General features: G+C 44.2%; 2 protein-coding genes across 3 annotated transcripts in view; one reads left to right on the top strand and one right to left on the bottom strand.

Annotated features, from left to right (window-relative positions):
• Positions 1-8,575, bottom strand: part of RNLS (renalase, FAD dependent amine oxidase) — a 138,465-nt gene extending 129,890 nt beyond the window's left edge. The window contains exons 1-4 of one of the 2 annotated variants that reach the window (XM_039547525.1): positions 8,314-8,575; positions 7,640-7,745; positions 4,093-4,235; positions 1,581-1,742 (exon numbers count right to left, since the gene is read on the bottom strand). In XM_039547525.1, the coding sequence (XP_039403459.1) occupies positions 1,581-1,742; positions 4,093-4,235; positions 7,640-7,745; positions 8,314-8,434 (532 nt within the window). In that variant the 5' untranslated portion in view covers positions 8,435-8,575. The remainder of the gene's footprint in view (positions 1-1,580; positions 1,743-4,092; positions 4,236-7,639; positions 7,746-8,313) is intronic. The other variant, XM_039547526.1, reaches the window with a different exon arrangement.
• A 343-nt stretch (positions 8,576-8,918) lies between these two features.
• The window catches only part of LOC120409431 (lysosomal acid lipase/cholesteryl ester hydrolase-like), a 33,242-nt gene continuing 15,393 nt past the window's right edge, over positions 8,919-26,767 (top strand). Inside the window, exons 1-2 of the mRNA XM_039547524.1 lie at positions 8,919-8,984; positions 13,889-13,941. The gene's annotated coding sequence lies outside the window, so the exon portion shown is untranslated. The remainder of the gene's footprint in view (positions 8,985-13,888; positions 13,942-26,767) is intronic.

Below are 26,767 nucleotides of genomic sequence, written 5' to 3'. Positions count from 1 at the left end.
CACTATTTGTCCCATAGCAAAGGAGTGGCACTCGAAATTAGACTGGAATGAAAATCTTTTCCTTTACCTCCAGTCATCAGATATGGACTCTGCTTTTGTTATCCTAGACATGGTGCTTATACTTGAGATTTTGTTCTTCACTCTTTCCTTATCTTCCTCTCCTCTTTGTTCATTAGCTTTTGTTATTGTGGATAAGCTTTATGTAGGACTATGAAAACAGTTAGACTAGAGCTCATGTTAATATTCTCTGACAGGATATTCCATAGTAGAGCTGAGCAAATAGTTGATTTATTTCAGTTTGGTGGCTGAACCAAAAAATAGTTGTTGGCTTCAAATCTAAACTGACTTTTTTTGTTCTGTTTACTTACTGAAACAGGTTTTTGGGGTTTTGAAAATGTTGAATTGATTTGACTTCTCTCATTTAGAAATGCATGTTTTTTAAATGATACGTTTCAACATTTCTGATATTCTTGTTTTCAGTTTTTTTTTCGAGCCAAAGCTATTCATTGAATTCAACACGTGAAACCAGCAAAAGGTTTCAGTGCATTGAAAAATGCATTTTTTTTCCTTTGGGAAATTTACTATTTGCCAAAAATTTCTGCCCTCCTCTATTCCACAGCCTAACAATAGCTGCACCCTTTGCTCCTACTGTTTCACCCTGGAGACAGGTAGATTATGTCTCTGATATTCACTGTTCTGTAGGCAGTGAAAGGAGAGGCAGTCTCTAAGGTAGCCTGGTCCTAGTCATTTATGTGCATTAAAGATCAGCATACAATAGTGAACAGGGAGTCAACTGAGGACTTACAATATTTGGGCAATACGCCCTCAGTGGCTAGTCCTGGTCAATCACTAGGCCACCATTGGTTGTGATTTCAAGTCTCTGAGGGTATGTCTACACTACAATTAAACACCCGTGGCTAGCCAGTGTCAGCTGACTTGGGCTTGGAGGATCCCAGAGCCTGAATGTCTGCCCTGAAATGAAACAGCCCTATAGTCCTAGCCTGAGTCAGCTGACATGGGCCATCTGCAGTTGTTTAATCACAGCATACATTTTTCCTGAAACTTCAGATGTTACTAAAATTGTATTTATTGCTCTCCCCAACAAGCTTCACAGTTAGAAGACCTGCTCATTTACTCCTGTAACTAGAGGCCTTGAAGGAGGCAGTAAGCCAGTAAATAGCCACTTGGGGGACTGCTGAGGGACTATTTATATTTTGGGATCTAATAATCTCCCCTTCTCCCTGGGCCAAACAAAAAATTCTAGTTACTACAGATCTGGCCCAGTTTTTACTATGAATATAAAAATTACAGATCAGAATTCTCATTTTTCCAAAAAACGGTTTTTCTCTTCTGAAAATTGGATTTCAGTTATTGGATTGCCTGTATAAAACATAATCTGATGTTTATTGGACAATGCACACCTACTTGATTTACAGCATCCACAAAATATTTCCTCCTTTCTGCAAATGAGAACTGGTCACAAACTCAGAGGTTCTTTGCTATAGCATAGTATAAATTATTATTCTATGTTCATAGTATTTATTATTCTGTGTTTAAATACTTATTGAAGGAAGACTTACTGTTCACAATGTCACCTTGAAGTTGAAGAATCTGTGGAACAGGTATTGTGAGAACAACTATGTCAAACTGTTCTGGGGATCCTGTTTTCTTGCAGACCTCCCATTTCCCCCCTCTGAGGTAGATCTGTGTTACATGGTGTTCATAGAGGACATCTGCACCTGCTTAAAAAAAGAATAGTTTAATACATACAGTTCTGTATCAGACAGTAGAGAACATGATTAATATCAGAATAACTTCCATTAGTAATCAAAACTAAGGTCCTGATCCTGCAAACAGTTAAGCATGTGCTTAACTTTAAGCACCTAATCTGTCCCATTTCCACCAGTGGAACTACTCACATGATTAAAATACATGCCTAAGGGTTAGCAGGACTGGGGCGTAAAAACGTAATGAATTATAATCACAGTAATAACAGACTTGCAACATTAACAGCTGAAAAAACACAAGTGTTAACATTAACTACCTCAGCATGAAGAGGTAGAACAAACACTAAATACTGTAACAAAACACTCAAATTCCGCTGCTTTTAAAAGAAAAACAGCAATGCTGCTATGACAGTTTACACCAACTTGGTTATCTGCTCCTTAGTCTTTTGTAAACAATTCTAAATATAGTACAGCTTTATATCACAGGTACATGTTGTGAAACTGTTCATAACAGTTAATAAATCTTTCTTTTCAGCACCATGCTTCCTAGTCAGTCCATAGATTCCCAGATCATCAAATAAACACTGTTTAAACCAATACTATATATTAGTTTAAAAAACTACAAATTCTGGTCAGATGCAGTTACTCAAGACTTGTGACTCAAATTTCCCCCAAACCTCTATTCACTCAAGGTATGATCCTACTCCCACAGACTTAAATGGCAAAATTATCATTATCCTAAAGGATCTGGACTATATATATATTTGCACTCTGCTTTATCATAACTTTGGCCTCTGATCCTGCAAACACCTAAACATATGCATAAATGTACACATGCCAGCAGTCCCATTGAAGTTAACAGGATTGCTCACTCAATGCAGTCAGACTGAAGTTACTTGTGTGCAAATGCTTACAAGACTAGGGCCTTGGTTTTTACATTTTTGCAAATTAGACATGTTACCCTATGGCGGGGTGGTCCCCCCACTCCTGCCCGGAAGGGCTTAAAGCAGCTGGGCCATGCCCCAATCAGGCCACAGCTGGCCTATATAAAAAGGCTGTGACCCAAAGGCCCAGGAGAAGTGTGCCCTCTCCACCTCTGACTGGGAGAGAGCAGGGCTTGGCTGCCTGCAGAAAGGGTAGTGGAGTGAAGCAGATCTGGGAAAAGGCCAGAGGAGCAAGGGAGCTCCAGGCTGGCAACTCCCCAGGCTGCAGGGCCTGGTCCTAGGCCCACAGAGGTACTGGGAGGCAGAAGAAGGCAGCAGCTCCAAACCCCCTTGCCTCTGATGAGTGGCTTTTACACTGCAGTCTGCCCCAGGGAGCAGAGGGTTGGTGATGACTGGCAGTAGCCCAGACTGAGGCAAGGTGGGGATAGAGGGTTAGGGGTTCCCCTGGGTGGGGAGACCCTGAGATGGGGGAGGTGGGTGTATTGCCAGGGGGCAGCACCTGAGAGACAAGAAGCACCAGGTTCTGGGAGGGACATGGGGGCCAGCAGCAGCAGGACACCGGCCTGCAGAGGGTGCTCTGGAGCTGGAAAAAGCTAATTCCCAGGACACCAGCAGGAGGCGCTGCAGGGGTGAGTCCCACACAGTTTACAGACCCATTTAAACATCTTCAAGATGTCAGCATGAAACATTTTTTATGAAAAAGAATCTAGTTTTTTTTCAGCTTCAAATAGACTGGATATGACTTGATACATTCAAAATGCTACTGTGCCATGACAGATTTACAGAGTCTAAGGCCAGAAGAGACAACTGTGATAATCTAGTCTGCATAACCCAGGCCACAGAACTCCCTCCAAATAAGCCGTTTGAACTAGACCATATCTTTTAGAAAAAAACATCCAATTTTTTACTTCAAAATTGCCAGTGATAAGAGAATCCACCAAAACCTTGGACACTGTTCCAATGGTTAGTTACCTTCACTACTTTTGTTTCCCATCTGAATTTGTCTAGCTTCAACTTCCAGCTGCTGGCTCCTGTTATAAAGAACCCATTGTCAAATACTTGTTCCCCGTGTAGGTCCTTGTAGACTAGTCAAGTCACCCTTTAATCTTCACTTAGTTAAGCTAAACAGATAGAGATGGACTCCAGGAACTCAATGAGGCATGCTTTCCAATACATCATGCGAGGTCTCTCATGAACAAATCCTACACTCAACTACCAAGCTTCCTTGGCCAAAGGGCATGGGAGCAGTGCAGTGTCACTGCATTCAGACCTTTTTCTAGAAGGTATACTGAGCCTGGGTGACAGTATACTGCTTTCAAGTGAGTTTCAAAAGGTGGGTAGGAGCCTGGGTCACTTCTTGTTGTTCAAAGGAAGGATCATTATCAGAGAGTTGTTAATTGCAAAAGATGTCTAAAGACTACCTGACTCTGTTAAATAATGCTTGACAATTGAAGAGATTCCTTGAGGTGTCACAAAATTGTGAGATCCTTCTTCCATCACCATTCCTTCGACAGGGGCAGTCAATGGCTTCAACACACCATGGGCCAAAAGGTCCTCGTAGAAGCTAAAAATCAAACAAAATATACATGCTAACTATCTGCAAGAACAGTAACAGCAGCATTAATTGTTAACCATAGCAATTAGACTGGCATAACACAAAAATTATATAACCTTTATCGTCTATAACATACTCAACTGGAATTTAAAGCTGAACTATATATGTTTAGTATTAATGTATTCCTAATAATTACTTAAATAAAATGACCTTTGTTTACTTTTTCACTACATCATAAGGATTGGTCTCTTACAAGGGAAAGACAATATACCTACCTAGCTCTCCCCACTGCAATCCTGTTGGAAAGTTTCACATCAGTGGGAAATACTGACTTACTATGGCAGGAAGATAAATGATGTCTGGAGCTAGAAGTATTTGACTGACCACTTTTCTTTTCTTGTGAAAGCTCTAGATAACGTCAGAGCTGGGCTTTGAGTATCTTCTAACAGGTACAACTTTGCTTCCTCTGGTATTTACAAAAGAGGTTTATCATCAATTATCTATTATTACATTACCATCCCACTAACCCAGCTCCTAAGGTTTTCTTGTAATATTCCAAACCAATGAGCAGCTTCAAACAGTCACTCCTATTTTTAAAAAGTTATTGCATGTTTCCTTCCTCTCTCCAAAATCTTACCCTGGCCCAATGAAAACTTTTTTTTTTTAGCTGTAAAGGCATCACGTCCTTAAAGTCTGATATTTCACAGTTCCATAAGTCAAGAAATAAAAATTTTCACGCCACTGGAAATCAATGAAGGTGGAAATCCACCTTTCCAACTGGACCCAGCCTCTATCTCCCTTAGTTTTCCACAGCATCTATCATTGTAATATCTAAGTACTTCCCAGGTACATTAGGTCTGCATGGCAGGTTCCTAGTAGACTTTGAGACTTCTGTTCTTCGCCCTGCCTGGTAGTCAGCTCTGTTTTGGGATAGACATTTGTGTGTGGTTTTCCCCTTTCACCCCTAAATCTTGTTAGAGGTTTTACAGTGTGCGCTAAAAGCAGCCAAACTGTAGGGAGGAGGGATAGCTCAGTGGTTTGAGCATTGGCCTGTTAAATCCAGGGTTGTGAGTTCAATCCTTGAGGGAATCATTTAGGGAACTGGGGTAAAAATCTGTCTCAGGATTGGTCCTGCTTTGAGCAGGGGTTTGGACTAGATCACCTACTGAGGTCCCTTCCAACCCTCATATTCTATGAACTCTGGATTAGCCTGACCTTTTCCAGAAGCTTGTTCCACAGCTGAACCCCTCTTTGTGAATGATTTGCATCTGGTTGTGACATGCTTGCTTTGTTCTGAGCTGCATTTTTTCCAATAGTTAAGGAAGTCTTGGACAGAGAACCTGGGCCTTGAACCACTGACAGCAAGACAGATCAAACCCAAGGCCTTGAATTGGTAATGGGAAGCAGATTAGGAGTTAGCAGAGGTAGCACAGCAGAGAGGTGATGTTAGTCGGCCAGACTGCCATGAGTACAATGCAAACACTACAGTATTTTTATCCAGGCTGGAGTCGCTGCACTGTTGCTATCTTCAGATACAGTAAGTTACATTAGCCTGGATGGATCTCTGTGGCCAGACCCTCACCTGGGAGGACAGAGTGAAGAGCCACTGGAAAAAGTCATTTTTCACCATTTATATCTTTGAGACTTAGGCGAGGTGCCAAGTCAAGCAGGTCTCCAAGATAATAAGATGAATACCTCCAAATGAGAGAGAAACATAACTTAAATATATTAGACAAGCTATCATTTGGAAAGTAGTGTAAAACCATGTTAATGAGATACCTGACATGCATTTTTTTAAAGGTGGGAAGTAACGTTTTATAAAACCTGCAGAATTTTTCAGTGAATAAGCTATTGCTAATTTGATGGCACAGCACAGTCTGTAACTCTGAGGCTTTGTGTTTAATTTTCAGTACCCTAGAAGGAAAACTAGACAAATTCCAAACATTTTTCTTGATTTTCTTTTTTTCACATTTAATGTCTCTGATTCCGATTAGGATACAGACAGTGTGTAAAGTAACTGAAGGCAGAATTTGGCTTAGAACCCTGCAACCTGAGCCAAACTCAAAGGAGACATGTCAGAAACAGATCTGGTTGGAAAACAAACCCATCTGCTCTGTTCAGCTCTTCTCCTCCTCGCTCCTGCTGGCCACCTCTACCTCCCTGTGCATGCACTGCATGTGCTGTGGAGTGAGTGTGCGGGCATGGGCTGATGAATGCAGCTGCTACCACACCAACCCCAGGGCCAAAAGGCAGCAGTGGTGATTGAGGTTTGAGGGGCAGGGTCAAATACGCTTGGGTTTGGGTCAGGGCCTAAAATTCAGGCCCAAGCAAACCTCTAAGCTATTCCCTTAATTGTACTACTTAGGTAGGCCCAGTTCTGTCACCCTTGTTCACACCAAGTGGTACCTCATTCCTTGAGTACTTTCACTGACATTGGTGGAACTACTGGCAGACTAGTAAATTGCCACTCAGCATGAGTAAGAATGGCAGAAATTTACTGAACTCCTGGAATGCACAGCATGGCAGGCAAAAGGAATGCTTCATGAAAATTAACTGTTTTCTTACTACAGTTTTGCATCTTTGTCTAGTGAGGACACTGCTGAGGAGCACATGCAGTTTGATTATTTGTTACTTACCCGAGGCCAAACTACAACAGACTTTAACATAAGTAGTCCTATTAACGTCAACTATTTGCATGAATAAGACCTTCACAATACAGTTGTGGTCCTTATAGCTTGTTGGATCCATTTTAGAAATTTGTGCTTTGAACACACAGGCTTTCACACATACTTGTAAATCTGCTAATTTAAAAATATCAGTCTCATTTTAATTTGAGTCTGATCTTCATTCTACTTACCTACAAATGTGCTAAAACTGTCTCTTAAATTTAATAGTAATTAAAATCGTATAAAAACACACTGACAATTTATGTGCAGCCTGCAATTTAATTATTGTGAATTCAATTTTTTTAAAACCACTATATATATTTCCACTTCTAAACATAGATTCCTCTTGAACAACTGTTCTAAGACAAATAAACCTTCCTCTCAGATGTCTGAAATCTCAAGAGCAAAGACCCTAAAAGTAAAACTTACTAAAATACAAACAAAACTGACCTCAGATTCTTTTTATTGGCCAAGCTGAGAAAAGGGCAGAAAATAAATAAATCCCATAAACATAAGAGTCTTGTCATTTTTTTCACTTTAGTAACAAGTTGTTAGTAACATATCTGAGAACTCTGATAACCACCCTCTGACAGCTGAAAATTATTTTTAAAGGATCACTTTGTCATCACCCTCTACATTTGTATCCTAGGCTGGGTAGTGCAACATGAATGATTAAAAAGATAACGCTCCCATGTTACTTTTCCTAATCCTTTTACAACTACACCAGCTTTTCAGTCACCTTCTCACCTTTGATGCTTTTGGGCATAGGCGGGTCTAAGCGTTATGTACTGTGCGCCCAGATCCGCTGTACAGCGAGGGTTATGCGGGCTCCTGCTTGTAGTCATTCTTCCTCCTGGGAACACGGAGATGTGACTAAAAGACGGCCAGGCTCTCCCCCATATACCGTCCCCGGACAAAGTTAGCGCCTAACACGTGGGGGTTGTAAAAACTTTCCAGCGGGAGTTTTGTCTGTCTGGTTCTGGCGACCGGGGGAGGTCAGCGCCCCGGTTCTCGAGTCCTCCAGGCGAAGCCACCGGAGCCCTCGGCTGGCCTCCTTCCTGCACAGCTGTTCGCTCTCGCTCGGGCACATGCTGGCGCCCCAGCCCCGCTCACTAGCCCGGGGAGGAGAGTCCCTCTATCCGCTCCTGTTGTCAGGCCCTGCTGGCAGCTTTGCTCCCCATCACGTCCGGAAGGCTGCGCTGTGCGGTGTCTCCATGGGTCACTGCCCACGCCCACCCCCCACGGCATGCAAACACCCGGGCCGTGCCTGGCTCCGGGCCGGGGGGCCATCCCCTCCCCAGGGCCGGTGCTTGTTGTGCACCCGTGCCGGGAGCTGCCCCCCGCTGTCCCCGTGCATGGGCCGGGGCGGGGGGGTGTTGTAAGTCCCGGCACAGGCCGCTCCGCCCGCGGCAGGGCCTCACCTGCTCCCCGGGCTTTGTCCCACAGCACGATGCGCAGCGGGCGCTGCGGCAGCTCTCTCCGCAGCAGCGCAGCGCACAGGCTGCCGGTCGGCCCGGCGCCCACGATCAGCACCCGCGCCATGGCGGCGGTGACTGGCCTACACGGAGCTGTGACTAGAAGCCCGGCTCTCCCACATCGCCTGGCCCCGGACACCGCCCGTGAGCCTCGCTCGGGCGGCGGCCCCGGGCTCCTCCCGCTGCTGCTGCTGCTGCTGCTGCTGCGGGCCCAACCAGCGCCTGGCCCGGCGGAGCCTGCCCCAGCCCCAGCCCCAGCCCCGCTCGCCTGCAGGGGGAGCAGCCGGGCCACTGGCCCGCAGTGACAGCCCGGCCCCGGGCGCCCCCTGGCGAGCCGCCCCCGGGAGCGCCGCGCAGTAGCTGCCCGGGCTCAGGTGGGGGACCAGCTTTCACAGTGGGGGTCGGGGCGGGATTCCGGCTGCTTTGTGTCCATGGGAGAGCAGAGCTTTGTCTGTCACGCGCGCACACGAGAGACAGGGACGTGCACAAATCACACATGTACCCCGCAGGCGGCCGTACAAAAACAAATCCTTGCCCGGCACGATCCGTACGCGCTCCGCATGCAGATCTTCCTCCCCCCGCTCCACTCCCTATACAGGAGTCAAACGACAGCTCAGGTAATTGAATGCCCAATCCTGCAAGTGACTGTGCATGAAGAAACTCCCCATGCAGGGATGGGTCCACTCATTGGGGCGGGGGGGGGGAGTGTCACTTGCAGGACTGGGATCTAACTGGGTACTCCCAACAGCAATCTACAATTTTCAACATTTAAATGAAATTCAGAATTTAGAGCTACACAAGGTTAGATATTTAATTTCTCCCTTAGAAGGACACCAATAATTATTATAATAAAATTCTTTGAATTGCAGAAACTCAGGAAAGTACTGTCTCCATTTATATATGCATTTCAATGAACCCTTTTAATTGCCTTAAAATATTTCTCCTCAAATTAATTTCTATACTATTAAAATTATGTTAAAAGGTTGTTAAAGTCGAATGATTAAGCACACTAATGTTAGGAAATGCAAATGTACTATAGAATATTATTATGGAATCAATCCTTTATTATTATGATCAATCCTTTATATTAGAGACATGCAAGTAAATATCCGTATCTGTTTTGCAAGACTGAATTCTTAAAAGATGAACAGGGATGAGGCAGGTTTCAGAGTAGTAGCCGTGTTAGTCTGTATCTGCAAAAAGAATAGGAGTACTTGTGGCACCTTAGAGACTAACAAATTTATTGTAGCATAAGCTTTCGTGGGCTACAGCTCACTTCGTCGGATGCATGTAGTGGAAAATACAGAAGGAAGATATATACACACAGGGAGCATGAAACAATGGGTGTTATCATGCACATTATAAGGAGAGTGATCAGTTAAGGTGAGCTGTTGTCAGCAGGAGAGAAAAATAACTTTGTAGTGGTAATGAAAATGGCCCATTTCCACTTGACAAGGAGATATAAGGATATAAGGGATGAGGCAGGGCTTGATGAACCGCATAAAAGATCTAAAAGAAGCACTGAGAGTAAGTCCTGCAATACAGCCAATCTTTGCTTTCAGCGCTGCAGATATACATAAATAATCCTACAAACTGAACTGCAGATTTATGATGTACACTGTTCCATCACATATAACTCAGTCAAATCAAAACCAGTTTTCACCAGAGCACTTGAAAGTCCTTTTCCTCAACAAGGACCCTTTCCCAGCCAAATATCAACTTCCTACCCCCACTGCTAACGCTGTGTAAAATTTTAATTAAAATTCTATTTGAATTAGTAACATCAAGCGCAACATTATACTTCCTCATTCAGTTTCCATTTGTAATACTTGTCATTTGTATATTATGTGTACTTATTATTATGTCTATCTGATTGTGCTGTACACAGCACATTAGTAAGTAATGTTATTTAGCCTACAAATATTAAATGAAGTAATTACAGTCTGGCATGGCTTCTTAGGATATGATATATTGAGTTGTATCTTCATGAGTGTTACATGCCAAGCTTCGCTTCAAGAAGTCCAACAGAAAGATCATTATTTAGGGATTCCTCAGAACCACTGTAAGCCTCATGGATTTAAGAGGTTGTAGTTGCCTTTATTAGCTTAAACTAACACTCCCTATAGCAGGGGTGGGCAAACTTTTTGGCCCGAGGGCCACATCTGGGTGGGGAAATTGCATGCAGGAGGGAGTGCGTGTGGTATGCAGGAAGGGGGTTGGGGTGGGGGGTACAGCAGGGGGCTCAGGGCAGGGGGTTGGGTGCAGGCAGGGTGCAACAGGGAGTTGGGGTGCAGGAGGGGTTCAGGGTGCAGACTCTGGCCCGGCACTGCTTACCTGGAGTGGCTCCAGGGTGGCACCGGCGCCCACTGGGCCCAGGGCAGGCTCCCTGCCTGCCTGGCCCTGCGCCGCTCCCGGAAGCGGCCAGCACCATGTCCCTGTGGCCCCTGGGGTAGGGAGGGGAAAGGGCTCCGCACACTGCCCTCACCTGTGGGTACCTCCCCCGAAGCTCCCATTGGCAGTGGTTTCACATTCCCGGCCAATGGGAGCTGAAGGAGGTGGTTCCTGCAGGTGAGGGCAGCACATGGAGCCTTCTGCCCCCCTCCTTCCTCAGGGGCTGCAGGGACGTGGCACCAGCCGCTTCCGGGAATGGCACAGGATCCACAGTACCATGAGGGTGGCAATCCCATGGGCCAGATCCAAAGCTCTGATGGGCAGGATCTGGCCGGTGGGCCATAGTTTGCAAACCTGTGCTCTGTAGGAATAAAAGGGATTACTAAAGACTAAATATAAACACTGAAGTATGCAGAAACCCTTCCCCCGACTACAACAGGCTATGCAGTATTATATACACATATGTGCAGCTAGTTTTGGCACAAAGGCCTGAATCTGATGTCAGATACATACATGATCACAGACTCCCCAATTACCACATAACTCGTGCTGATATCTGACCAGACCCATCTAGGTTAATAATCATCTTGCAGTGTCCTCCATTCAAGTTTGTTATACAGGTAAAATCAGGGGCCTCATTCATGGATAGTAGTGACTATATTATCCACTGCATTTGCTGTTAACGGCGTATAACAGAGAACTGGGTTTCTGCCAGTCAAGACAAGGCTCCCTAATGATGGTGAGTCCGGAGTGACTGATGTTAAACACTGTGAATCTAGTCTCTGCATTCTGTCTCATCTACACCTGCTCACTGTGCCGGGGTGAAGGGGCCCAGTTTAAGCTCCATTAATTTTGCACAATGATGTAACTTGCACACTAGTATTCTAACCACTGTGTACTCACTACTGTTCCTGACAATTATCTCCACAAATGTATCATCATATGAGTGCTTCAGATTGTGCCTCAGCCATGTTTTAGATGCCTTCCTTTTAGTGTTAGCAGGCAATAGCTATGTTTTTAAACATCAATTAGCAGTGTGCACATCTTTAAAACATGCTGGTTAATCATGGTCAAGCCTAGGTCCCCCATCTGCTGGGTAGACAAGACCAAAAATGAGACTGTATAGCTATTTGCAAGAGCAAAATGATATTATTTATTACAAACTGTAACCACTGAAATATCCAGGTGTGCACAATTTACGATACACTCTTGCTTCAAAATGTTTGAACAGTCGACAACATAACCCCAACAGTAAATGCCCCAGTCACAGCGATGGGTGCTATCAGTGCATGCAGCAGTTGGGGATCTGCTCTCCTATTCACTTCTGAAAAAAATAATGGTGAAAGCATGTAGTGCATTCTGCCTTTTTTTTTTTTCTTCTCTCCTTTATAGCCATCTGAGCCATCATGTTTCAGGCTTATTCCATTTTGAATATAACTCTCACAATGTAATTTGTACTTTTCTACATGGCTGGGCTAACATCTAAATGACAGCAAAGGTCTGAATAATCCCCCCAAAAACATTAGTTTTAACTCCCAGTTGGGACAGTTTAAATGGTAAAGTTGTTATAGGCGGTGCTGGTAGTTCTGTCTATATTTAAGGTTGCCTGATGCCTGATGCTTCCTAATACAGCTCTGTTTTCAGTTACTTATACCATTGTCAAATTGTAACTGGGCTGAAATTTGCCATGCCAGGTGCAGGGTTTCAGCAAAAATCATTTGGTTGTTTCCAAAAATGAGATTTAGAGAGAAATATGTTGGTTTTGCCCATGCTAAAAAAAAATTCGTACAACCTTTTGTTTGAGAAACTCTTGTTCCTCCATGCTTTGGAGCAGAGACTTGAATTTTTGCAGAAAGATTTTGCCTATTGCTGTTGGGGGGGGGGGAGGAGAGGGAAGAGGAGAGGAGAGGAGAAGGCCTAAACTTGGCAACTTATAAGCCTTTGAAAAATCTGTTTTCATGTGCTCAGTAGAGACTTGTTAGAACTTGGCAGCTAAATTCTCTGAAGATTTCCCCTGCACTGAACATGCTTCATCGTTAGTCTTTAAGAGCTGAGCAGGACTTTCTGGGGAGGGGAGGAGGTGTCCTTCTATTGGTCACAAGAGGTTGTGTAGTGCTGGGCACTGGAACTCAGAGTCTCACCTGGGCTTTCTCTCAGTGCTCCCTACTGGCACCCAGGCAGTGTGAAAGAGGTTGGAGACAGCCTGACCTGAGTCGAATGCAGAGAAGACAGGAACCAGAGCAGGGGGAGTAGGGAAGAAATGGAGGACTAAAACCAGCTGGGCAAAGGGACTGGGTAAAGAAGCCAGGCAGGAGACTGGGAGTGGTCATGGAGGGAAGACTACAACATGGATGGGGAGCCCCAATGTGAGACTAAGACTGCCTCAGCAAGAAGAATGGGACTAGGATGGGGAGCATGAGGGGTGGGAACTGGGACTGGCTTGGTGAGGCAACTGGTACAAGAAGCTGGAGGGAGGCGGAAAACAGATTGAATGAGGATCCTGTATGTAGGGAGGCAATGGGGGATTTGATTGGCTGGGCAAGCAGACTGAGTCAAGGAGCCTGGGGGAGGACTGGGAGTGTCAGTGGGGATAGGGGAAGAATGGGACTCAGATGGGGAGCCCTGGGCGGGAAGACTAGGATTGCCTGGACAAAGAGACAGGAACTGGTATGAGAGGCTGGGGTGGCAGGAAAGACTGGGATGAGGAGCTGGAAGAGGAAACTGAGACTGTGGAAATAACAGGTTGGAGAGATGGAGAAGAAAGTGTCAGGTTTGGGGGAAATGAGCAGAAGGGTCTGTGCCCACGAGAGTATACTCCGTTCTAGTGCTGGTCCATGTAGAGTATGACTGTTATTGCAAGCAGTTACTCATTAGCTCTAGTGACAGAGATCTGTGCAGTGGATCTAAAGGTTCCAACCCTGGTTATGAAAAATCTGGGTGCCAAAATGATTCCACCTGATGCAATTTCTGTTTTTTCTGTTTCTGTTTTTAAAAACCAAGGAAATTACACACAAAACAGCCATGTTAAGAAATGCTAGAATTAAGGTACCCATGCAAACTTGATTAAGTCCCCTTGTGCATATGCATTGTGATACAATTATTAATTGCATTATCAAACATTTTTCCACAGGACCCCTGCCTCATTCAGTGCCCAGGATGAACCAGCTCTGAGAGTGAATCAAGGTGTGTAGTGAGGGAGGCGTTGGCTATACAACCTTGCCTCATTTGTTGCAGAAGTTGTCTGAAGTGCTAAGCATTCACAGTTGAAAATGAGGTTCTTTGAACATATAAAGTACTATGAAAAATCAGGCCCTAGCAATCTCAAATTGGGCACCCAAATTAATGGTCACTTTTGACCTTTATTTCCTCTATGCTTTAGTTGCCCATTTGCAAAATAGGGATAAGACCACTGCCAAGCTGTCTGGAGTGGCTCATGACCATGAGTGTTAAACTCAGGGCAGACTGCTACAAACCACAGCACAAACCCCAAATTGGTTGTGTGCTCTGTAATTAGATTTCACCGACCAAGTATCAAATGTAAACTCCTCAAGCAGTATAACAGCCTTAACATGGAGTCACAGGCAGTCCCCTTGGGCACTCGGGTCTATCCTGCTATCCAGGCAAGCCTGCCTTTGAGATAGATTGTCCCTTATACCAAAAATCACAACTAACATGGCTACCCCTCTGATACTTAACAATATTTAGGTTACTCCCAATCCCAAAGGGCCAGTCACTTATCCCAGGTCAGTTGCACCTTAGATCTTTCACTATAGACAAAGTTTATATAGGATTGGCTATAAGTGAAAACAAATGTATTAACTAGGAAAAGGAAATACCCGCTTTAACATTGTAAATAACTCGTAAACATACACACACAAATGAGTTATAGTTGGTAACAGAAGCTGCTGTATTATGCAAGCTCTGTATGCCCTTTAGGATTAAGTAGCTTTGGGATCCCTTGCTTAAATTTAAGAAATATTGCCCTCTCCAAATTCCAAGCAGCATAATGATAGAATTTCTTCTGGTCAGGGATGTTCATCCCGTTCCCCCAGAGTTCAAACTTCAATGGGACAGTTCAAACCATGATGGGTTTGTGCATGTCTCCTTTTCATGGGTGTGGGGGAGCAATCAACAAAGTCTTTTGTCCACTGATGTTCCATAATGGTTCGTCTGGGGTTTATAGGCCTTTTGTTGGGCAGGAGATGACACCTCTTGTAATAAACTAGTCTTGGCAATACTTCTTTATTGGATACAGATGTTGTTATAAGTGATATTGCTACATGCAGCAACTCTCAAGCATTTCATAACGTCTAAACACATCTCTATAAATCTAATACCTATTTTAACAAAACTAACACAGAGACGAGCCAGACTGATTTTCAGCTATGTCATTGTTCAGTGAGACCTATGGGCCTTGACATGGACTGGCACCTAAACTGCCAGCATCACAACCACCACCTCACTTCACAAGGATGTTGTGAAAATAAATGTATTCGTGTTTGTGAAGCACTCTGACAGTATGCTATTGAACCTCATAGAAGCACCCAGGAGGAAATTAATAATTCTGTATTAAAAGCAAGGTTTGAATACTATGCAGTAAATAAGGCCTGGGGCCACACACTGAACAATGAGGCTAAAACAAAATATTGAATAATACCATCCATCCTATGCTGGATGAAGCAGAATCTGAATGAGGCAGGATGTCTGTGATTTTCCACTATTTTTTCCCCATTTTTTTGTGTGTGTTCTTATGTACAATAGAGTAAGAAAAACACTCAATTGTATCTAAAGCACTTAAGAAAATACTATCTTTCTGTCCTTCCCCATATTCTTTCAGGAAGGACTTTCAAGCTATACCACATATTGCAACATAGCTCCTAAACAGCCAGCAACATTTTAAACTCTGAACCCTCTAACTCTTGTAAATCTTTTAAATGCTAGCATAAGAAACAGGCAAAGGGGATTTATTTTATTTTCCTCTTTCACTGGTGCCAAAAAAAGAGAGAGAGAGAACAAACACCGAACAATGGGGAGGGAGGGAGCATACTCTCCCCTATCACACACTTTTTCGTTTCTGTGCATTTAGATTAAAACAAAATATGAAGTGCTTCATCACAAAGAATTCTGCACTTTGAATACAGTATTAATGACATTTTCTAGAGAATAATGTCAGTACCTTCTGCAAGCATTAACTTATGACTAGCATTTCAGAGTCTCCATGTCTGACTCACTCCATAGACAAGGGTCCACACCATGCCTGTTCTGTGTCTTCCCCTTTAATTTTCTCATTTCCCACCCCACCACACATTTCTCCTTACTGACTAGCTTTATTCCAGTCTCATCTGAAACCTGTAACTCTGAATGTCTCTCTCTTCCTTTACTGTTTTAATCATTTGACTCTATAAAGTATTGCAGTCTTCTTTTTTTTTTTTTTAATAGCAACTACACAGTTACGGCTTTCTTCCAGTCCAGAGGCTGGGCACATGCCTCTTTTGCTATTTGTACGTGGCACTTTGTATGGCAATGTCTATGTTTAAATCAAGAGTGAGCAAAACACCACTGTAATGTGTGACCAGGCATAGGCCAGCAGATAGGAAACCCAAGGCCAAGTCTAAGGTTAGATATCAGTTTTTCTATATGATGTTTTATTAGGAAATGACAGTCAACGGTTATGCCCACTGTTGCAGAAATTGGGAAGTGGGTTAGAAATAACCACCACCACAAAAAAAGTCACTGTGTGGAAAGGTGGAAAACTTCCTGTGGTTCATGCTGTTAACTTTCACTGTTTCCAATGTCCTTGCTGTAATATTATTATTCAGTAGATGTTCTAAAGAGCCTTTATCAACATATATTTCAATGTTTTATTTGATAACCTGTATCTCATAGGACCAAATTCTGGCCTCAGTTGAGGATTATGCACCTTAGGCCTGGTCTACACTGGTGGGGAGAAGGAGGTCAATGTAAGATACGCAACTTCAGTTATGGGAATAGTGTAGCTGAAGTCGACGTATCTTATTTCGCCTTACCTCCTGTCCTCACGGTGTGGGATCAATGGCCATGGCTCCCTCGTTGACTCCATTTCCGCCGCTCGCCCTGGTGGAATTCCGGAGTTGATGGGAGCGCGTTCGGGATCGATATATCACGTCTAGACGAGACATGACATATTGATCCCTGATAGATCGAGCGCTACCCACCAAAATGGCGGGTAGTCTTGATGTACCCTCAGAAGATAAGAGTAGGAGACATAGGATATACTGAATTTTCAGAAGTAACCATTTATTTTGGGTGTGTCAGCTTCTGGGTACCAATCTGAGGCACCTAGGGCCAGATCCCCAAGGTATTTAGGCTCCTAAAGTCATAATGCTTTAAATGTCCACAGCTATGAAGACCCTAAAGTTTAGATTTATTAAGCTAGTTAACAGCAGGTTGAACAGATTTTTCTCTTCTGACTGCAACATACCATTTATTACAGGGGTTATAGGAGGCTGGTAAGAGGATGGAATATGAGGTATTGGGCTACTAAATACTTTTGAGGATCTGGACCTTAAAGCCTGATTTTTCAGAGATGCCAAGGACTTGAAGCTCCCATGGGTTACTTTTGAGAAGTTTGTAATCTTTATCTGGTTCCAAGATTTTGAGCACTGTTAAAGTAGTGGGTATTTTTAGTATACTTTTTCTATTCTTTGTCTTTCTTTTAGCTCATCCTTCTTCTAGGGACGAGACAACCCGTTACCTCAAAACTATTCCATTCCCTGCCCAGCCACCTATAACTCTTTTTTCTATTCTGAAATCGACAAACCATTTCTTAAAGATCTGTTCAACCTGCTGTTAACTAGCTTAATAAATGTAACCTTTTGCGTCTTTATATCTGTGGGCATTATACCAAAACATGTATTTTGAAAATATACTTAGTGTGGTCACCATATTTATCATTTTCCTTTACAGTGTTTCCAAAACTTCTGAAAACTGAACCCCCTTGGGAAAATGAAATCAGTTGCATCCCCTGCAATCCCACCATGAATTCTTAATGGCTTGTCCACCTTAACGTATACATCTTCCACATTGTCCTGGCTGCTTCGGCATTTACCAAAGTTTGGGAAATTTCAATAATTTTGTCTATGATAACATCTACAATGTACTGGACACCTTCCAGATATTCCAAAAGAGAGAGCCCTTGTTCCAAATGTCTCACAGTGTGCTTTTCTTTTTTTAAAATGAATTGTATGATTCTTAATGCAACAATTTACATCTTATCTAGCGGTGAATTAAAGCTCACTGTGGACTGTATCCAGTCCAACCAAAGGGCCCTGAACTACAAATCATGCCACATCTGGCTCCCTGTCCTGTCAGTTCTACTTCTTGTTTCTAAGGTCATGTCTACGCTACCATTTATGTCAGCAATACTTATGTATTTATATCTGTGGGCATTATACTAATTTAGCCGGCATAAGTGGTGGTGTGGACAACACTATGTTGTCAGGAGAGCTTCTCTCACTGACATAGCAACCGCCGCTTGTTGGGAGTGGATTAATTATGTAGACTGGAGAACTCTCTTCTGTCAGCATAGAGCTGCTACAGTAGAGATCTTACAGTGCACAGCTGCATCAGTACAGCTGTGCTGCTCTAAGGTCTCTAGTGTCGACATAACTCAGGGTACGTCTACACTATGGGACTATTCTTTTTTTAAAAAAAAAAAAAAAATTTTATAAAAAATAAAAATTGCGCGCGCCACACACAACACATTAAATCGGTGGTGTCGTCCATGTCCCGAGGGCTAGTCGATGATTTCTGGAGCGTGTGGGTAGGTAGCTATCCTATCCCATATCATAGTTCCGCCTCCCTGCCCTGCCCCTTGGCATTTTGAGGATCCAGTGCCTGATGGGGAGGGGCAGAAATCATTGTCGTTGGGGTTTCGCCCTCAGCTCTCCCTCCCTCCTGAGCAGCAGCCGCTTGCGCTTTTTTGCTGTTTGCTTGTGCAACGCCAGCAAGCACAAGCAGCACAAGCACAGCTGCTTTGCCAGCAGCCAGCTGCTCAGCGTTTTAAAGCTCAAATCGCACTCGCGGCGCGCACACTCGGCCTGACCTGAACCAGGCGTGAGAAGGAGAGTGGAGGAGGAGGCAGCCAGGCGCCGGGCGAGCTGGGCTAAATGATGGCCTGAGGGGGGGGGCATTGATTGCCGATTGAATGCCGGGCCACTGACTGGTGGGACTGCATGGCATTGCCGTGTTGGTGGGGCAGTGGCTGGACTGACTGTTGTGGCATGGCACAGCGTCGGAGGGACTTCTCTTGACTTTGTGACTTGCTTGCGCCTGCTTTGAAGCTTGCCTGGAACAGCATGAGCCATGAGAGCAGCCCCTGTGGAGAGCCGGCGAGTGGCGATAGCCCAGAACAGTGAAGCTCAGTCCAGCTAGGGAGTCAGGAATCAATTTGGAATGTCTACTTCAAGTTTGGAGGGCTGCTGTCCAAGCTGCTGCCAAAGCAAATCTGGCTGCTTGCAAAAACTGTGAAGCAATCACTAAAACGCTGCTACTTGGATGGCTTTTTATGGCTGGGATGGATGGCCATAGTGGGGATATTTGGACTGGGGGGCCCTTGGCACTAGGGCCACACCCGGCACGCCTTATAACCGTAGCAGTAAATGCAAGCACGTGAGATTGTACATGCACTTTCACAAACATCCATCAATGGGAACATCCACGGACTGACGGGCGAGGGTCTATGACGGATTCAGAAGCACTAACGTGGGCAGCAGGGTTCAACTGGCTACAGCAGAATATTAGTTGGGGATGTTGGGACGTTTGCAGGGGGGGAATTACCAGACCCAGGAAGTTGGGGCCCTTGGCTACCCTTGATGCCATGGCTCAGTGCAGAGAGAGCAGTCAGGATCTGTTCAAGGACAGGTAGAGCAGGCAATTTGAGAATGGTGGTGGAAGCTGCTTGGGCCGTTTAAGCAAGCGCACGCTGGCGCACATTACTGCACAACCTTGATCAGACCACAGTCCCCTAGTGTACTGCTTGTCCTTACAATCTCTGTAAACCAATGTGGGAGTAAGGAGAGTGGGTTTATGGCGGGGGGGGATTAGAGGAGGCAAATCACCTGCTGATTGACCACGCAGCACCAGAGAAGAGGGACAAAGAGCAGACGACGCAGGCAAGACGCGCTCAGAGACGAGCTGGAAAAGAAGGCATCAACACTGAGTGTACAGTGTAATTGATGCTGAACATCCCACCCCTTGACCCCACTCCCCCTCCCACAAACCCTCCCCCTTGAAGTAGTACCTACCTATAAAATAAAAATTCTCAGTTCTCAAAAAAGCAAAGATTTTGATTTATTAGTTCAAAAGTAAAGAGAGGAGGAGAGTGGGGGGGGAGGAGGAGGAGGATAGGAGGGAAAGAGGGAGAAAAAAATGAAGAGTAACGGCTGGGGTGTTGGGGAGGATGTCCACGGGGTGGAGAAGGTGGGGTGGCAAAATCACCGTCTGGTCTGGACGCTGGGGTGGAGGTGAGGGTGGAGGGTGGTGGTGAGTGGAGAGGAGCTGCAGCTGTGGTTGTGCAGCTGGGTGCTGAAGCCTGAAGATCTGGCGGTGGTGAGTCAGTTTGATCACGCGGCTGCAGCAGTTTGCATCCGCCCTGCATCCCTGCACTGCGCCCGCCATTTCTTGATCTTCCTGCCGCCACGCCTGCACGCCACCGGCCTCCCTGCCCTCACTCCTCCTCTCCTGTGTCATGTCTCTCCTCCTCCTTCCTCCTGCCCTCTTTCTCTGCCCTTTTCCTGTCCCTTTTCTTCCACCATTCCGTCCGAGCATTCCTCTTCTCGTCTTTTCATCACTTAATTCTTTTTTTCACATCCATCTTCCATCTCTTTTTCCCTTTCTTTCTGCCCCTTTTTTATGGGGATGGAGGATGGATGGGATTGATTCAGGTTGATAAAGCTTTTGCTGCATAAATAAGATACATTTTACAGAGAACAGAACAACTTACACACATGGTGAACAGCAAATTTCACCAACAGCATGTGATTTCTACAAGGTCGCATTTCTTTCATTAGGTCAAGATTTTTCATTAAGCTCTAGTAGTTGCAGCCTCACAATCACAGCATCACAGCAACAGTTCAGCTTGCATGTGCACATGGCACGCCCTTGCGCCTCGGCTTCTCACTGTCTTTACCCCTCCCCATGCCATGGCTAATACCCCCCCCCCTCCCCTTACTATCAACAACCCCTCCCCCCCTACCCACCGCCTCCCCTCCCGGGAAGGGAAGATCGAACAGAGCCCTCCTCCCTCCCCACTGCGTCACTCCTCCATCCAAGCAATGCATTGCATCCAAACACAGAAAGAAGCTGCTGCATTCGAACCCAACACCCCCCTCCAATGAACCCCCTTACTTAAAAGTTTTTATTTTAGACCAGGTATTCCACGAAAAAATAGAGCTCCCCTGATTTTAATCCTGAAAGTAAAGAGACTTTTGCTTAAGATAACACAACTTGCACATACGCTGATAACTATACACCTGGATGCTACCTGAGCATGCACTACCTGAGTGCATGGAACTGGTATGCACCATGCTGTGGTCATGGCTCAACCTGCCTGGTGGCCTGCCTGCATCTGCCCATGCACAGGCTTCTGGAGCAGGGCGCAGAAGCGCTGCCTCTCAGGAAAACTTCTCCAAAGGCTTTTCGGAGTAAACAAACTTCTGTTAACAAACTTTGTCAATCCAAGTCCTAAGTCCTCAGGGCAAATCAAAAAACAAAAAGGCAAATTTAAAAAAAACAGCTGCAATGCTGCATGCTAAGTCTCACGCTTAAAAAAATAGTGCTGGCTTGAGGCTGGGGCTCCGTCAGCTGGGTCAGGGTGTAGGCTGCTCAGGCTTCTGGGGGCTCCTGCTGGCTCCTCTAGGAGCCTGCTCACTCTGGGGTCTTCTCTCAGCTTCCTGCATCATCTCCATGCTGCTGGCTCTCCAGCTCCTCAGCATCTCCCTCCATCTTCATCTTTTCCACTTCATCTTCCAACCCACAAAAATCTCATACAAGTGGGGTACTGCAGGCAGCATCAAAATTGCAGCGGTACCAGTTTAGAAGCGCCCCTTTTTTCCGCTGCCTTGTCTTTTTTCCGCCCTTTTTTTTTCTGCTGCACTGTTTCTTTTGCCTTAACTTTTCCCTCTGTCATTTTTCTGCCTGGCTCGCTATAGCCTTTTTGCTTCTTTTTGAAATTCTTTTTGTTTTTCCTTTGGCACTTGTCTTTTTTTCGAAGTCTGCAAAGTACGAGATCATCTCCTCATGATGTCTTTCCCAGCACATTTCTCCGCTGGGCTCAGCATGTCTGCTTGTTGCTGTGTGAATCCAGTCTGAGATGAGCGAGCTGCACCTGGTGAGTGGAGCTCCTCAGGATTCTGCTCTGAAAATGAATGAATGGAGTGTGATGTGTGCTGTCGTCCTGTCTACTGCGTTCAGGTCACTGGTGCACTGTGGAGCTCCGCTGAGCAGTCACTGGGAATCACACTAGCCGATACCTGGTGCATCGCGAGGCCACCAATCAGAGACCCAGAAGTACCAATACTGCACACCATACATACTCTCTAATACTGCTCTAGCTCGAGTACCACTTTCCCTAATTAATTAAATAAACTGGTAGGTATAAGGTGTTGTCTCAGTTAGTGATATTTGTGGCTCTTAAAAGTCCCTTGTAGATTGCAACACTCTAGTATTTCTAGTGTTTGCTGCTGGCAAAATCCTACCTATCATACTATAAAAAGTGATCAGGCTAAATAAAATAGGGGGCTATTCAAACCACATACATTTTCAGTAGAAAATGTTTTTATCAGTTGGAAACTGAGCTCATTACTACGGTAAGTTTGAGGCAAATTATAGAGATCTAGATTATTTTCTCAACTGGGGTAGATAATGGCTTTACTTCTGAATATAGTTATCTGATTTTAGAAAAATGTAGAGGCTTCTTATATATCTCCATTAACTAGCTGGAATTCTCATATTCAAGAAAACTTGAGCTTGAATTGGCAACAGGCCAGTAACACTTCTATTTGTAACAGAGGTGGTAACCATTGTAAAGGTGTTGTCTCACATCTCCAGTTAAGACATTCCATGCATTACAATGACTGGGGCTCAATGTAGTTTAAAGTGATTTCTTTTCTGTTTTGAATCCCATTTTACAGTTGTCTTTTCAGGCCCCATAGAAGTTAATTTTGCAATGAGTTGAGTAGTGTTCTATTGCTAGATTTACCTTTTCCTTTATGAATCATAACTTTTCATGTCACTGAATTGTTTGTTTGTTTTGGGAGTGGTTTATTTTACCAAAGAGTTTGGTGTATGTTTAGTAAATGTGCTATGCCTACTATTCATCAGTATAATTTATAGAGAAACATGATTGATTCTCCTGGGACTGGTAGATTTTCCTTGGTGAGCTATTCGAGTTAAAATCAAGTAGAAGTGGGTCAGCTGGAAAATGCAGTTCTGGGTTTAGAGGTAGGCATCTAAAGCAGTCAGAAAGCTATGAGTACAAGTGAAATCTCAGAAGAAAATAAGGCTGGTATATAGAGTCCCTGTTGGTGTTTTTACAGAAGGTGAGTTTATTAAATTGAATACAGATATCAGTGAGAGTTTGGAAACACAAGATTTACAGTTAGAAGGAAAATCTTTCTATGTTCAGCTGGTAAGTCAGTCACCAAGGCTGCTTGGAAAGAAGGAGACAGGAGTGCCTTCAGAAAGAACTACATGAGGTATGAGTTAGGCCCTTTATTTTCATTTTTTTCCCCAGGAATTTATCAGGTTTAATTGAAATATTTAAAAAAATGGGACGGTATCAGTAAAAATTAAAAGGAAGTCAACAAGTAAGGGAGGGGTCCCCATACTCACAGGGAGTGAAGGGGAGGGATGCCTGGTACTCTTCGAGGGTACTCACCATGTGCCAGTTGAAGAAGCCTTGCGGTGGTGGGTAGTCTCGGCTGCTGGAACCTGGCTCCTCACCCATCTTGCTCCCTGCACATTGTGGGGAAGCAAACTGGGCTGCACTGAAGGGTCAGGAGGTCAGTGGAAGGCTGCAACCCATGTGTACTGGTTCCCATGCTGGGCAGAGCCCCCTTCTGATCCTAGCCCTTTAGTGTGGCCCCATCCACTTGCCCTGTGAAAGATTTCCAGGTCTCCAAAAAGCCAAAATTCAGGTGAAAATCAATAAAAACACACATACTGGCTTTTTAAAAAAACTTGGGAATTTTTTGGGAACAATCAGTAAATGTTGATAATGAAGGACCTCAGATATGAGACAGCTCTTGGCAACAAGAGCTGTAACTACTCCAGGGTAGAGTCTATTGCTAAAGTGTGCACCAAGGAGCAGAAGACCTAGGGGAACCTCTGTGTGAAGGGGTGATAGGACACTAGTTAAGTAGCAAGTAACCCAGGGGCTCAATACTGAGCTCTTTATTCACAACTACTGCCAGTTTTCCAGCTAGAGCATTTAGACCTTAGTGAAGGCACCCAAGATAGTGATACTTTCGTGATAGCTGGGATAGCTCCCTTACCCTTACAAGTGCCATTAATTCTTTAGTGACCATAAATACTCAGAATCTCAATTTCAAATTCAACCCAAAAGGACACTGCCCTTAACACTGTGCCAAGATGTTGGTTCGATACTGCCACCAATTGAAGTGTCAGCTGAATTACTACAACCATTTGCTGTAGCACCTTGATGTTCCTTTGAGGTCTGCCATCCAAATACTGATCCATCTTCAATCTGTTTAGAGCATAAAAGCTGACAAACTTGTAGTGTACAATGGTATGGCTGCTACATACTCTAAGGCTGCATTATGGTAGGTGTCTTGTTCACTAACGTATATTAATTTTCAGTACTTATTCCTATCTAGGAGTATTCTTAATATTTGAGTTCTCTCATCTCATTAGGTCTCCTATTACGATGTATGTGCATATGGATGTGATGGGGGTGATATACACAATAGAGAAGCAATCCCTTCTTTGGTGTTTTCTTGCTCCCTACTCACTTTCCTCAGTGCAGGAATCCCCAGTTCTTGAATGTATTTTTCTCAGTGTGCTTTTCTGGGACTGGCCCTGTTAACTGTGGCAGAGCCAACTAGCTACACATCTGAAGTGTCCATTTTGTAACTGGCTGAAGTTTGTTGCATCTGTCTCTCACACACACACACACACACACACAACACACATTTGAGAAATATCTGTTGTACTTCCACTGTTGTATTAATGTAGATGGAATATATGGGCCAAAGGTGTTAACATAATCCAGTCACTGTCCAACATTAAACAAGTTTCGGGATTAGGTATACAGAGACCTCAGCCTGCTTAGTACCATGGTAGACACATGATTAAAAGGTCTAAAAGATTTTTTTTAATTAAAGAAATGAAGGAAAATCAGTTAAAGCATTTGAAACGTAAAGTATTAAGTAATGCTTTCATTTTAACAACATCCCTCGTTCCTTTTTCCTTTAGCTGTAGAGTTTTTAATAGTAACCTTCCGCTACTTGTTTGACAGTCTCTTAGATGGTATCAGAGATGGTCATAAGTGTCTTTTTGGGGAAAGAGAAGTTACTTGAGGTGGCCTAGAGCTACTGTTAGTCAAATCCCATTTCATCCAGGTGATGATTCAGATTCAGCTGGAGCCAGTAGAGGTGGTAATGTCACCTAGGTCCCTTTCTCTGGCCTGGTCTGGTCAGAACATATCTCAGGATCAGGATATATCTCAGGATCCAGGGTCCCAGGAGATGGGGTGGTGGCCGCCGCAATGGTGAAACTTGCTTCGGTAGCATATTTTTCTCCCTAGAGTCTTTCTTTAAGGAACCATGAAGGGAATGGTGGGTGGAAAAGTCTATCCCTTCTTTATTTTGGCCACCAATTAGGACTAGTTTCTGACACTCATGGAGGATGGGTGTGGTCCCAAAGGACTGGAGAAAGGCAAACATAGTACCGTTCAACAAGAACAAATAGGACCTGGAGAATTACAGGTCAATCAGCCTAACTTTGATACCTGGAAAGATACTGGAACAAATTATGAAACAATCAGTTTGTAAGCACCTGGAGGATAATAGGGTTATAAGGAATAGCCAATGTGGCTTTATCAGGAACAATCTAATTTCCTTCTTTGACAGGGATATTAGCCTAATGGATAGGAGGAAGCTATAGATGTGATTATCTTGATTTTATAAGGCTTTTGACACATTCCCACGTGATGTTCTCATAAGCAACCTAAGGAAATGTGGTCTAGATGAAATTACTATAAGGTGGATGCACAATTGGTTGAAAGACTGCACTCATGGTAGTTATTAATGGTTTACTGTCAAACTGGGGTGGGGGGGACGACATGTATCTAGTGAGGTACTGCAAAGGTCTGTCTTGGGTCTGGTACTGTTCAATATTTTCATTAACTACTCAGATAACAGAGTGGAGAGTATGCTTATAAAATTTGCAGATGATACAAATCTGGGAGGGCTTGCTAGCACTTTGGAGGGCAGGGTTAGCATTCAAAATAACATTGATAAATGGAAGAATTGGTCAGAAATCAACAAGATGAAATTCAATAAAAACAAGTGGAAAGTATTATATGCTGGAAGGAAAAACATCAAACGCACAACTACAAAATGGGGAACTGGCTAAAGCTGAAAATGATCTGGAGGTTATAGTGGACCATAAATTGAATCAGTCAATATTATGCAGTTGTGAAAAAGGCTAATATCATTCAGGGGGTGTCTTAACAGGAGTTAAGACACAGGAGGTAATTATTCTGCTCTACTTGGCATTTGTGAGGCCTCACTGGAATACTGTATCCAGTTCTGGGTGCCACACTTTAAGACACGTGTGGACAAATTGAAGAGGGTCCAGAGGGGAAGAACAAAAATAGGGCAGGTTTTCTAAAACTTTTATCCTGAAGAAAAGCTAAAAAAACCTGGGTGAGTTATGGTCAGTCTGCCATATTATTCTGTCATAAAATGTTGGCATTCAGAATAAATTATCAGTCTGGATGGCATTGCCA

This window comes from Mauremys reevesii, linkage group 7 (genome assembly GCF_016161935.1).
Source record: "Mauremys reevesii isolate NIE-2019 linkage group 7, ASM1616193v1, whole genome shotgun sequence".
Classification (NCBI taxonomy): domain Eukaryota; kingdom Metazoa; phylum Chordata; order Testudines; family Geoemydidae; genus Mauremys; species Mauremys reevesii.
Note: the sequence above shows the minus strand (reverse complement) of the source record. Positions and strands in the feature narration are given on the sequence as shown.